The sequence below is a fragment of the Nerophis ophidion genome, linkage group LG28 (genome assembly GCF_033978795.1).
Source record: "Nerophis ophidion isolate RoL-2023_Sa linkage group LG28, RoL_Noph_v1.0, whole genome shotgun sequence".
Lineage (NCBI taxonomy): Eukaryota > Metazoa > Chordata > Actinopteri > Syngnathiformes > Syngnathidae > Nerophis > Nerophis ophidion.
This window is the reverse complement of record NC_084638.1, coordinates 21,559,144-21,573,506: the sequence shown is the minus strand read 5'-3', so window position 1 is coordinate 21,573,506 and position 14,363 is coordinate 21,559,144. Positions and strand designations below refer to the sequence as shown.

At 41.3% G+C, this 14,363-nt stretch overlaps 1 protein-coding gene across 1 annotated transcript; it reads left to right on the top strand.

Moving 5' to 3' along the window:
- Window positions 1-721: 721 nt before the first annotated feature.
- mgst3a (microsomal glutathione S-transferase 3a) lies at window positions 722-10,369 on the top strand. The gene is made up of 6 exons (XM_061890353.1): window positions 722-862; window positions 8,452-8,576; window positions 8,680-8,753; window positions 9,807-9,864; window positions 9,953-10,025; window positions 10,086-10,369. Exons 2-6 carry the CDS (start codon window positions 8,460-8,462, stop codon window positions 10,223-10,225), a joined length of 462 nt encoding a protein of 153 aa, XP_061746337.1. The 5' UTR covers window positions 722-862; window positions 8,452-8,459; the 3' UTR covers window positions 10,226-10,369.
- The last annotated feature ends 3,994 nt before the right edge of the window (window positions 10,370-14,363 follow it).

Below are 14,363 nucleotides of genomic sequence, written 5' to 3'. Positions count from 1 at the left end.
AAACCCCGTCCATCTCCACCCCGCCGCCAAAAAGAGGTATTCCATTTTTATTTAAATTTGATTTGATATGCCATTGATATCTTTTAATTGTATATTATTATTTGAAACTCGATTTTGCATGTCACTGTAATGTTATATACTGTAAGCTTTGCTTGTTCAAGATTCAATGCAAAACTTGCATTGAAAGGTTAATTTGTTCAACCTCGGCCCGCAGCTTTGTTCGGTTTTAAATTTTGGCCCACTCTGTATTTGAGTTTGACACCCCTGCAGTCTTGGGTTCAATCCCAGGCGCGGGATCTTTCTGTGTGGAGTTTGCATGTTCTCCCCGAGTACTTCGGCTTCCTCGCACTTCCAAAGACATGCACCTGGGGATAGGTTGATTAGCAACACTAAATTGGCCCTAGTGTGTGAATGTGAGTGTGAATGTTGTCCGTCTATCAGTGTTGGCCCTGTGATGAGGTGGCGACTTGTCCAGGGTGTATCCCGCCTTTTGCCCGATTGTAGCTGAGATAGGCGCCAGCGCCCCCCGCCACCCCAAAAGGGAATAAGCGGTAGTAAATGGATGGATATATATATATATATATATATATATATATATATATATATAAAAAATAAGAGTTGTGGAAATGATTGGAACAAGACAACTATGAGATTATCTTCTTTACAAGTGTATGTAAACTTTTGATCACGAGTCTAAACACATAAAAACGCGCCTGCACCGCGCCCTGTGGTGAGCGCCTGTTACGTAACCGCTGATGACGAAAGCGGAAGTCAGTCTGGAAAGTTTGAGTCCGTTTGTTTTTGAGGGTGTGTGTGTGTCTGTGTGTTCAACAGCTATCACCGTCGTGCACCGTCTGAAAAGGTAAAAACAACAACTTATTTTTAATGATGTTGCTGACAAATTTGGCTTTCGTAAAGCAACATTTATTTTGTTACCGCACGACATATTTACCAGGTTTTATGCATCTAATAAAATATCGTCCCAGCGGTCGGGTTTTAATTGTTATTGCTTCTAAAGTGTACGACACGTTTTGTTTAATGTGATAAATTACAAGCAATCATTTTATGATTTCACGTCAGTACCCAAAAGTGTCCAATAAGAGCCAAAAAAGTTGCTGGATTCGTCTCCTTGTTTAAGAAGAGCATCTTGAGTGGTCTTAATACTCACAAAATATAATGTAGCTTATTGGGAAAAGAGTATTTTGATGTTAAAGGCCTAATGAAATGAGATTTTCTTATTTAAACGGGGATAGCAGGTCCATTCTATTTGTCATACTTGATCATTTCGCGATATTGCCATATTTTTGCTGAAAGGATTTAGTAGAGAACATCCACGATAAAGTTCGCAACTTTTGGTCGCTAATAAAAAAGCCTTGCCTGTACCGGAAGTAGCAGACGATGTGCGCGTGACGTCACGGGTTGTAGGGCTCCTCACATCCTCACATTGTTTACAATCATAGCCAGCAGCAGCTAGAGCTATTCGGACCGAGGAAGTGACGATTTCCCCATTAATTTGAGCGAGGATGAAAGATTCGTGGATGAGGAAATTTAGAGTGAAGGACTAGAAAAAAAAAAGGCGATTGCAGTGGGAGCGTTTCAGATGTTTTTAGACACATTTACTAGGATAATTCTGGAAAATTCCTTATCTGTTATTTTGTTGCTAATGTTTTAGTGAGATTAAATAGTACCTGAAAGTCAGAGGGGTGTGGCCACGGGTGTGTTGACGCCAGAGTCCCTGAGAGTAGACACACAGCTGCAAGAGGACGCTGGCTCCACTTATGTCTCCGGTAAGAGGCGACTTATTACCACCATTTTCTCACCGAAAACTGCCGGTTGACATGTAGTCGGGATCCATGTTCGCTTGACCGCTCTGATCCATAGTAAAGCTTCATCTTCGGGAATTTTAAACAAGGAAACACTGGCTGTGTTTTTGTGGCTAAACGCTAAAAGCTTCCCACTTCCATCTTTCTACTTTGACTTCTCCATTATTAATTGAACAAATTGCAAAAGATTCAGCAACACAGATGTCCAGAATACTGTGTAATTATGTGATTAAACCAGACTACTTATAGCTTGGATCGGGCTGGAAAATAATGTCCGCTACAACCGGTGACGTCAAACGCATGTGTCATCATACAAGTCATCATACCACGACGTTTTCAACACGATACTTCGCGGGAAATTTAAAATTGCAATTTAGTAAACTAACCCGGCCGTATTGGCATGTGTTGCAATGTTAAGATTTCATCATTGATATATAAACTATCAGACTGCGTGGTCGGTAGTAGTGGGTTTCAGTAGGCCTTTAAGTGGAGAGTAAACACAACATTTGAAGAAGAAACCGCAAGGAAGTAGGTCTGTAGAATTCATAGTATAGAAGTACCTCATCTTACCGGCTTAATTGGTTCCGTGACAAAGCTCTCAACTCAAAGCACTTGTATGTCAAATCAACATCTCCCATTGACCTGAATTGACATTGGTGCGTAGCCTTTCCAATACAGCTCAATAAAAAAACTAAGAAAAAAACATTTTTAGTTGAGCATAGGGATGAGTACCAGTGTTTACAACAGGTCAGGCATCTATTTGTTGTGGTGTGGTTGGGCGGCTGGGGGGGCGATGGCAACGGCGCCGATGACCAAGAAGAACGCGGAGTTGGAATATAATTACAACACTTTATGTACATATTTATATAGTATTTACATATTTATATAATATGTAACTACAAGCTCCATTCACAGACAGAGTCCCATTGCTTTTATGAGCGGTCGAGCGAGTCAAAAGTGGAATTTAAAAAAAATATATATATATATATTTATTTTTTAAAAACATATATTTTTTTTATTTGTAGCGGCCGTAATTCTTTCGTGGCAGGCCGCAACAAATAAATGAATGTGTGGGAAACCCTGACTACTGAGGCCCCTTCTACACAAAGGTTATCAAGGCTAAGGTTATCCAGGGGGAATCCTACCTAACCTTATCCTTGTCCACACACACACACACAATGGTCATTTGAGTCCCCCTCAGTCAGCCGGCGCGACGCGACCTAATACACATGCGCGGAAAGTGCGCACGTCATAGTCATAACTTGCACAGTTGCTTTGTGTGTAAGTTCTTAAATTTAACTTATCTGAACAATGTCCGGTGTTGTGGTATTTCATTTAACTGGAGGCCCTATTGTAGTGAATCACACCTGAGCCATCATAAATTAATAAAATCTTTAATAAACACGTGAAAGTACACAATGTGACCAATAGCTTTTTCATCAATCCAGGGATCTAGATATCTGGTCAGAAAACTCCTCACTCTTTTGCCTTCACCTTCCATTCGTTTTTGGTGACTTTATATAGTCTGGACCTAGACGTTGAGTCCGAGACATAGATGGTGGACAATAACTGATACGGTTTGCTTTGCCGGTCCAAAAGCCTTCGGTGTTTTCCAAAGTCTTCCCTCGACAAAGCATACGCTATCTTTTTTTATCACATCAACGGGAGCCCGTGATTGATAACTGTATTTTGATAAACTCACTGACTGACTGGCGCCAGCTTGCTAGCTTAAATGCCAAGATAAAATCAAGAGACATTAACATACCTCAATTTACCTCAATCTAAAGTCGTATGATAAACACATCGCTGTGTTTATCACGAGTGTGATCCACCGTCGTCTTCAGATTTTTCCACTGGATGTCACAAGTTCATATCAGGTCGCCATCTTAATCTTAAATATAAATTGTTACAACTCTGCTGCCATCTTGTGGACGTCAATGACCAGGCATGTGAAATGTCGCGAAACACGGAAGTACGCATTTATAAACATTAATTTTTGCGTCGAAATATCACATTTTTTTATGACATTTAAAAAAAAATGTGTAAAGGCAAGCGGCCCGTCTGGACTTGCCGCCATTGGGCCGAGGCCCGTCCGTCGTTCACGAAGCCCACCATCGCCATCATCATCGCTCGACTGCAACAGGAAGGGAACTAGCCGAATACTGCAATCCGTGAACATTGCCCCAAAGTACAAAGTTTATCTTGATTTCTATACAAAAGTAAACAGTGACATGTGCAAAGGAACTCATTCCGTTGGGTTGAGTTTTTTCTTGCCCTGATGTGGGATCTGAGCCGAGGATGTCGTTGTGGCATGTGCAGCCCTTGGAGACACTTGTGATTATGGGCTGACGTAAGCTGACTCGCGTCCTAAATGTGACCATAGGATGAACAAATACAGTACGAGTACAGTACTAAGACTATAGTGGCCATAAACAGTTAGCTACTACTGCTGGAGTGCTCAAAGTGCGGCATTGTTCCAAGACACATTACAAAAAACACCACCATACACACACACACACACACACACACACATATATATATATGTATGTATGTATGTATGTATGTATGTATATATATATCAGTGTTTCCCCCAGAAAATGTGTTAGTTAAGGTGGTGTCTCTCCGGCGGACAGACTGGGGAAGGGGTTTCAAATCTAGGCTGCTACATTACTATTGTTTAATGTAACTACATCTGAAAAAAATAGTACAATAGCAATAGGAGAGACTATTTATTAGGGGTGTAACGGTACGTGTATTTGTATTGAACCGTTTCGGTGCGGAGGAATACCGAACGGGTTCCACACGAACATATGAAGTAGCCGCCTATGCTACAGTCTTAACAAGCTGCTCCGCTCTGTTCTGCCTCTGTCTCCTGCACAGCTCCCTGTATTGTCCCTCCCACTCAACCATCTGATTGGTTACATACAAAGCCAATCAGCAATGCGTATTCAGAGCGCATCTCATCAGGTCTTCAGTGTCAATGTCGAGCAGATAGGTCTTTAGCAGGGGAGCAACTCACTCTCCCCAAATTATATTCCAAGTCAACTACTTTCTAAACATCATTATGAGCCCGTTGACCTTCTAGAAACAAACTGCAGCTCAGCTCACTCGCAGTCCTGGCTTTAGGTGAAGGCTGGTTAGCTTTTAGCGAAACATTAACTCATTGTGTGTGTGTGTGTGTGTGTGTGCGTGTGTTACGAACAGTGTTGATTGAGGTGTGTTAAAGCAGAAAAAAAGGACATTATATTAAATGAAGAGTTTCTGTCTCTGATAGTGTATAAAATAATTCAAGTGCATCATAAAGCCTACATAAACTCCATGGTGGTCAGGGATGAATTTTCAGCTATAGTTACATTAATCATTAGTAATGTAGCAGCCTAGTTTTGAATAGCAGTGTCCCTGCTATCACATGTTGATACAAATATAACATTTTCATAATAAAAAATCAACTATAGGCTTCCCCAATGCTGTAATACATGAAGCATGATGAGTTCTCAATCAATCAATCAATGTTTACTTATATAGCCCTGAACAACTAGTGTCTCAAAGGGCTGCACAAACCACAACACAAACCACTACGACATCCTCGGTAGGCCCACATAAGGGCAAGGAAAACTCACACCCAGTGGGACGTCGGTGACAATGTTGACTATGAGAACCTTGGAGAGGACGAAATCAAGGATGTCGAGCGGGTCTAACATGATACTGTGAAAGTTAAATCCATAATGGATCCAACACAGTCGCGAGAGTCCAGTCCAAAGCGGATCCAACACAGCAGCGAGAGTCCCGTTCACACCCCCAAGCAGAGGCGGATCAGCAGCGCAGAGATGTCCCAAGCTGATACACAGGCAAGCAGTACATGGCCACCGGATCGGACCGGACCCCCTCCACATGGGAGAGTGGGACATGGGAGAAAAAGAAAAGAAACGGCAGATCAACTGGTCTAAAAAGGGAGTCTATTTAAAGGCTAGAGTATACAAATGAGTTTTAAGGTGAGACTTAAATGCTTCTACTGAGGTGGCATCTCGAGCTGTTACCGGTTGACTTGAAACTGTTTGTTGCACTTTTTATATGTAGAAGAAAGGTTTTTTGATTTGATTTAATCAAAGCAACAACTTGAGGCAGTTTAATGTGGATTAATGTGGGCAGAATTATTATAGTGTTCCCAATGTTTAAAGGATCAAGCCATCGTTTACAAATTTGGTAAATAAATAACCAAAAAATTTATATTTTGTTGTTTTCTTACTGTACCGAAAATGAACCGAACTGTGACCTTTAAACCGAGGTACGTACCGAACCGAAATTGTTGTGTACCGTTACACCCCTACTATTTATCCCTGAACACCATGTAGTTCATGAAGCTTTAAGTTACATTATTATATCAACTATTAGAGACAGCGTCTTGAAACTCTTCATTTGACATAATGTCATTTTTTGCATTTCTTGTTTAGTTGGTGCACAGCTAGCTAGACAGCATGTGCTATGCTGCTTGCATCATGATCACTGTAAAGTGTGACTCACTCGATGGACTGTTGTCTCTTTGGTCCAGCTGGCCGGGGAAATTTTTTTCTGGTTTATTTTGGGTAAACACGCCATATATGTCATAATAGCTTGTTTCCAAATTCCATATTTGCAGCTTCGAGTCACGTTCACCTCACTCTCTGGGCTTCTGCCTGCGCCAATGTTTCACCCTCTTCTTTGTGCTCGCTTCTAGAAGCAGTCGTACATTCAGATTAGAAAAGATAAGGTTGGGAATCCTAATTTGTCCAAAAATAAATAAATAAATAAATAAATGGGTTGTACTTGTATAGCGCTTTTCTACCTTCAAGGTACTCAAAGCGCTTTGACACTACTTCCACATTTACCCATTCACACACACATTCACACACTGATGGAGGGAGCTGCCATGCAAGGCGCCAACCAGCACCCATCAGGAGCAAGGGTGAAGTGTCTTGCTCAGGACACAACGGACGTGACGAGGTTGGTTCTAGGTGGGATTTGAACCAGTGACCCTCGGTTTTGCGCACGGCCACTCTCCCACTGCGCCACGCCGTCCCAATAGTTGTCTTTGATGTTTGTTACCAAGTCTGCCATGATTAAAACTAGGGTTCTACGGTATACTGGTATTAGTATAGTACCGCGATACTAATATATCATATTCGGTACTATATCGCCTCTGAAACGTACGAGTCGCATTTTGGCTTAAAAACTAACGATAAAGGTGAAGTTATAATACTGAAACTCCCTCAGTAAGAGGTGCTTTAAAACATAGCTAGCTAGCTAGCGGCTAAAGTCCATCTGCAGTATGCAGTGTTTTAGCTACTTCTAAATCACTAATCCGGGCTTCACGGTGGTAGAGGGGTTAGTGCGTCTGCCTCACAATACGAAGTTCCTGCAGTCCTGGGTTCAAATCCAGGCTCGGGAACTTTCTGTGTGGAGTTTGCATGTTCTCCCCGTGAATGCGTGGGTTCCCTCCGGGTACTCCGGCTTCCTCCCACTTCCAAAGACATGCACCTGGGGATAGGTTGATTGGCAACACTAAATTGGCCCTAGTGTGTGAATGTGAGTGTGAATGTTGTCTGTCTATCTGTGTTGGCCCTGTGATGAGGTGGCAACTTGTCCAGGGTGTACCCCGCCTTCCGCCCGATTGTAGCTGAGATAGGCGCCAGCGCCCCCCGCGACCCCAAAAGGGAATAAGCGGTAGAAAATGGATGGATGGATGGATAAATCACTAATCCTCGCCTCCATGGTGACAAATAAAGTATGTTTCTTACAAGTATCATACCTGCAGGACGAAAAATAGCTAAATATGCTTCACTACACACCGTAGCTCACTGGCGTAAAATTGATAAACAAAGGCCATTGGTGGATCTACAATGTAATGATACCTACTACAAAAGCGTATCTAGTTGATACTATTATGATAACAACATTTTTGGGCGTCACGTGTGCTTTCGTTTTTTAAAAATGTATATTATGTTTATAAACTCAGTAAATACATCCCTAGACACATGAGGACATGATCCTGTAACTACTTGGTATCGGACTGATACTCAAATTTGTGGTATCATCCAAAACTAATGTAAAGCATCCAAACAACAGAAGAATAAGTGATTATTACAATTTAACAGATGTGTAGATAGAACATGTTCAAACAGAAAATAACCAGATATTAACAGTAAATAAACAAGTAGATTAATAATTTATTTTTTACCACTTGTCATTAATAATTTTGACAAAATAAGAGAATGAGAAATGACACAATATGTTACTGCATATGTCAAAATTCCAAAAAGTGCAGTTTCTCTTTAAATATAATTTCAACATCTTTGGCTGGCGCTGGACTCATTCTGCGTCAGTATAATGCAGACTAGTAGTAATTTACTGCCATTGTCCAAAAGGTGGCGGAAAATTGTCAACAAACAGATTGTCAGATAGTTCGCCTTAAATTGACGACCCCCTGCGGGCAAGAGTCCTTATTAAACTCAAGACGCCAAGCTGTAGACCGTGGCCGCACTTGGCCCACGAGCCATAGTTTGGACACCCCAATGATAATAGCCTGATCAACACAAGTCTGACCCTGTTGTTTAACATTTAAAATGACTCAATTTACGACGTGTCCTTCCAGAGATCAATATGGTTGTTCTGTCCAAAGAGTACGGCTACGTGGTGTTGACCGGCGTCGCCAGTATGGTCATGGTGGCACACTTGGCCATCAGAGTAGGCAAGGCTCGCAAGAAGTACAATGTGCCGGTGAGTAGACATGACAACATCACCTGACCTAAAACAACAACAATGTGGTTGCATCACGCAAGGTCAATTTTATGAATACACACAAACATGCTTTCTGTTACAGTACCCAACAATGTACAGCGATGACAGCGAAAATGGCATAATTTTTAACTGCATTCAGCGTTCACACCAAAACACGTGAGTGGGCAGCACAATATGGAATTATTTTTCTGCGTGTATCCAGAAAAGCATTTGTGTGGTTTGAGGTCACTTATATTGGACTTGTTGGTCCCAAAGTCATGCAGCTTTCATGCACTTTATGTATACTGCATCATGTTATATATATATATATATATATATATATATACTATATATATATATATATATATATATATATATATATATATATATATATATATATATATATATATGTATATATGTATATATACATATATATATATATGTATATATACATATATATATATATGTGTATGTATGTATATATTGTATTTATGTGTATGTATGTATATATTGTATTTATATATATATGTATATGTATGTATGTATATATACAGTGTGTATATATACAGTATATATATACAGTATACATGTATATGTATGTATATAGTATACATGTATATGTATGTATATATGTATATGAATAAAATACATATACATACATAGAAGCATATCATGTAAGTATATACATCATATATCTTTGTAAAATATATGTTTATATATATTCTACATATGTGTGAACAGTATATTAATATGATGGATGTATATTATGTCAAGCAGCAAAAATGAACATGGATAAGTGTGGATAGAGTGTTTAGCATTTTTCCCATCATGCATTGTAATGGGTGTCATTTTGATTTTCTTATATGTTACTATAATATCCACTAAGTTTCGTGGGCAAATTGTATTATGTGTGACCATGTGCGTTGACTATTTGTGTTGGTTGCATTTTTTTTGTGCCACACCTAAAGAAGGTTGTTGGAATGGGTCATACAAGTAAATGATCTGATTTCCCTTCAAACACGATTCATGGCTATTGATTTGATTCCACAATTAAATATTCAAAATTAATTAAAAAATATCCTGTGGGCCTGATTTCTTATTAAACTCATGTCGTCTCTTGGGCCAAACGGAAGACGCCGCGGGCCGTAGTTTGGACACCCCCGCATCATGATGTTTGCACAGATAGCAAAAAAAGGTATTTACAATTTTTGTTTGTTTTATTTTACCCAGTCTGGAGCAATATCCCGCCTTCCTTTTCTGTCTGGCTATTGGTGGTTTGCATTGTCCCGTAAGTTTATTCATTTGCTCTCACCTTAAATATTGCATTCCAAATACAATATGTCCTAGATTTAACATGGAAGCCTGTCTGTCTGCAGCGTCTCACCAGCGGACTGGGAGTTGTGTGGATTCTCGGCAGAGAGATGTACGCGCACGGCTACTCAACAGGAGGTCAGACAGCTTGTCTTATATCGTTTAGTAGCGTAAAGTAATGCCATCTTTCTCCATCAGATCCTGATAAAAGAATGCAGGGAGCATTCGGGACCGTGGCGATGCTCGGAATGATACTGACTACTGCCAATGTGGGGCGCCACATGTTGGGCTGGATGGGACCATGCGTCGGGCCTTGGCGCCAGACGGCCTGTTGTTAAGAGGACCGTTATTGTACCGAGAGCTTTTTTTCTGGCAGCGTGCATACGTCAAGTAGGATTAATGGAGAGCAGTAGCTCCACCTGCATGGCTGTCCGTGCTGCTCACTAATTTTGACATGATTACAAATAAATACTATGACAGAACCCGGTGTTATTTATACTTATCAGACTGGGAATAGTTTCCAAGCAATAAAATGCATGTCCTCTGCAGTGGGATTTTGCGTGGATATCTTTCCCCCAAAACGTGCAACTCTGCCCCAAAAACAAATGTCCAAGACACTGCATTGTTCCTAGGAGTTAAGTTAAAGGCCTTCTGAAACCCACTACTACCGACCACGCAGTCTGATAGTTTATACATCAACGATGAAATATTAACATTGCAACACATGCCAAAAAGGCCTTTTTAGTTTACTAAATTGCAATTATAAATTTCCCGTGAGTTTCTTGTTGAAAACGTCGCGGAATGATGACGTGTACGCGTGACGTCACAGACTGTGAGGAAATATTAGCGCTGCACACACACACAGCTAAAAGCTGCTCCTTTAACCGCATAATTGTACAGTATTTTGGACATCTGTGTTGCTGAATCTTTTGCAATTTGTTCATTTAATAATGGAGATTCTAAACAACAACGCTGTTGGTGGGAAGCGGTGTATTCCAGCTGTCTTTAGCACCAACACCCAGCCGGCGTTTCTTTATTTGTTGTGAAAGCAGAGCGGTCAAGCGAACATGTTTTCTCTACGTCAACCAGCATGTTTTTGGATGGGGAAATTGTGATATATATCTTACCGAAGACATCCGTGGATTATTCGTCGTTCTACAGCAGCTGTGAGCTGTGGCTCCTCGGTTTCTCTCTGAGACACAGTGTGTTCAACGCAGCCACCCGACCTCGAGGTATGTCTTTACAATCTTTTTTTTACAATCTTTAAAATCTCACTAAAAACTATTAAAACAATAAGCAGATAAGGGATCTTCCAGAAGTATCCAAGTACATGTGTCTATTTACATCAGAAATGCTCACACTGCCGTCGCCCGGAGCTGTTACTTTTTTTTTTTTCTAGTACGTCGCTATCAATATCCTCATCCACGAATCTTTCATCCTCGCTCAAATTAATGGGGAAATTGTCACTTTCTCGCTGCTGTCGTCCATGATTGTAATCAATGGGTGGATGTGAGGCAGGGGTGTCAAACTCAAATACAGAGTGGGCCAAAATTCTAAACTGAACAAAGCCGCAGGCCAAGGTTGAACAACTTAACCTTTTAATAGGGGCCCAAACAAGTTTTGCTTTGAATTTAACAAGCAAGGCTTATATAACTTTATAGTGACATGCAAAATCGAGTTTTGTTGGTAGCGGGGGTGTATATTGTAGCGTCTCGGAAGAGTTAGTGCTGCAAGGGTTTCTGGATATTTGTTCTGTTGTGTAACGGTGCAGATGTTCTCCCGAAATGTGTTTGTCATTCTTGTTTAATGTGGGTTCACAGTGTGGTGTAACAGTGTTAAAGTTGTTTATACCGCCACCCTCAGTGTGACCTGTATGGCTGTTGACCAAGTATGCATTGCATTCACTTGTGTGTGTGTGTAGAAGCCGCATATATTACGTGACTGGGCTGGCACGCTGTTTGTGTGGGAGAAAAGCGGACGTGATGACAGGTTGTAGAGGATGCTAAAAGCAGTACCTTTAAGGCACGCCCCCAATAATGTTGTCCGGGTGGAAATCCGGGAGAATGGTTGCCCCGGGAGATTTTGGGGGGGGCACTGAATTTCGGGATTCTCCTGGAAAAATTGGGAGGGTTGGGAAGAATGAAAATTAGCGTTGAATGCGGTGATACAGCGGCACCGCCACTATATAATACCGGCGGGCCAGCTATAATGTTATTTTATTATTGCCTCAAGGGCCAAATTAAATGACATGGCGGGCCACATTTGGCTCGCGGGCCAGAGTTTGACACCCTCGATATGAGGAGTCCGACAATCTGTGACGTCACGCGCACTACTTCCGGGAAAAGCAGGGCTTTTTTAAGAGCGACCAAAAGTTGCGAACTTTATCGTCGATTTTCTCTACTAAATTCTTTCAGCAAAAATATGGCAATATCGCGAAATGATCAAGTATGACACAGAATGGACCTGCTATCCCCGTTTAAATAAGAAAATCTAATTTCAGTAGGCCTTTAAAGTACTAATGATTGTCACACACACAATAGGTGTGGTGAAATTTGTCCTCTGCATTTGACCCATCCCCTTGATCACCCCCTGGGAAGTGAGGGGAGAAGTGGGCAGCAGCGGTGCCACGCCCGGGAATCATTTATGGTGATTTAACCCCCAATTCCAACCCTTGATGCTCAGTGCCAAGCAGGGAGGCAATGGGTCCCATTTTTTTTATAGTCTTTGGTATGACTCCGCTGGGGTTTGAACTCCCAACCTACTGATCTCAGGGTGGACACTCTAACCACTAGGCAACTGAGTAGGTGTACTACATATATTGTATATGCAAGTCATTCAAGTTTTTAAAAAGGGTGCAGTTTGTCATTAACAGTATTTTCTGTTAATGTTCAAAGTCCACATTGCAAGTCTGAACAGGTCATTTATTTACCCAACCAAACCCCAACAGTTCACAGACAAATTCACCACTCCCTAATGACAAAGCAGTGTGCTTTAAGGTGCAGCATGGTTGTGATATGTCATGCATTTCATTGCTTAAGCCAATAGGGGGCAGCATTAGAGCTTTTTTGTTTATTAAAAGGCTTCATTAAAAGGCACTACATACACCATATTGCCAAAAGTATTTGGCCACCCATCCAAATGATCAGAATCAGGTGTCCTAATCACTTGGTGTATGAAAGCAAGCACTTGGGCTAGGAGACTTTCTACAAGCATTTGTGAAAGAATGGGCCGCTCTCAGTGATTTCCAGCGTGGAAGTGTCATAGGATGCCACCTGTGCAACAAATCCAGTCGTGAAATTCCCTCGCTCCTAAATATTCCAAAGTCAACCGACTGCTTTATTATAAGAACATGGAAAAGTGTGGGAACAACAGCAACTCAGCCGACTCTCTGCACAGTCAGTTGCTACAGAGCACCAAACTTCATGTGACCTTCCAATTAGCCCACGTACAGTACTCAGAGATCTTCTTGGAATAGGTTTCCATGGCCGAGCAGCTTTATCTAAGCCAGTGGTCCCCAACATTTTTGTAGCTGCGGACCAGTCAATGCTTGATAATTTGTTGGGTTGGTGCACTAATTGTAAGTGTATCTTGTGTTTTTTTATGTTGATTTAATAATTAAAAAAAAAAATAATAATAATAAAAAATTATTCTGCGGCCCGGTACGAATTGAGCCCGGTGGTTGGGGACCACTGATCTAAACCATACATACAGTCCAATGCGAAACGTGAGATGCAGTGGTGGTAAGCACTGGACTTTAGAGCCTTCTCTGGACTGATGAATCACGCTTTTCCATCTGGCAATCTGATGGACAAGTCTGGGTTTGGAGGTTGCAACGAGAACGGTACATTACGGACTGCATTGTGCCAAGTTTGACATTTTGGTGGAGATGGGGTTTATGGTGTGGGGGTTTTTTTTTCAGGAGTTGGTCTAAGGAAATTAACTTTGAATGCTCCAGGATACCAAAACATTTTGGACAATTCTATGCTCCCAACCTTGTGGGAACAGTTTGGAGCGGGCCCCTTCCTCTTCCAACATGACTGTGCACCAGTGCACAAAGCAAGGTCCATAAAGACATGGATGACAGAGTCTGGTGTGGCTGAACTTGACTGGCCTGCACAGAGTCCTGACCTGAACCCGATAGAACACCTTTGAGATGAATTAGAACGGAGACTGAGACCAACATCAGTGTCTGACCTCAACAATGTGCTTTTGGAAGAATGGTCGAAAGTTCCTATAAAGACACCCCGCAACCTTGTGGACAGCCTTCTCAGAAGAGTTGAAGCTGTGATAGCTGCAAAAAGTGGACCAACATCATAATGAACCCTATGGGTTAGGAATGGGATGGCACTTCAAGTTCATATGTGAGTCAAGGCAGGTGGCCAAATACTTTTGGCAATATAGTGTATATGCATTGCACACAGAAAAAAAATCTGTGTTTAATAACATTTTCAGCAAATTTATTCGTGTCCCATTATT

Bases quoted from the DNA above. Each gene is read 5' to 3' on its own strand.
- mgst3a (XM_061890353.1), top strand. From the start codon at position 8,460: ATGGTTGTTCTGTCCAAAGAGTACGGCTACGTGGTGTTGACCGGCGTC. The intron at 8,754-9,806 runs GTGAGTGGGCAG...TATTTTACCCAG, and splicing joins CAGCGTTCACACCAAAACAC to TCTGGAGCAATATCCCGCCT. The intron at 9,865-9,952 runs GTAAGTTTATTC...GTCTGTCTGCAG, and splicing joins TTGGTGGTTTGCATTGTCCC to CGTCTCACCAGCGGACTGGG.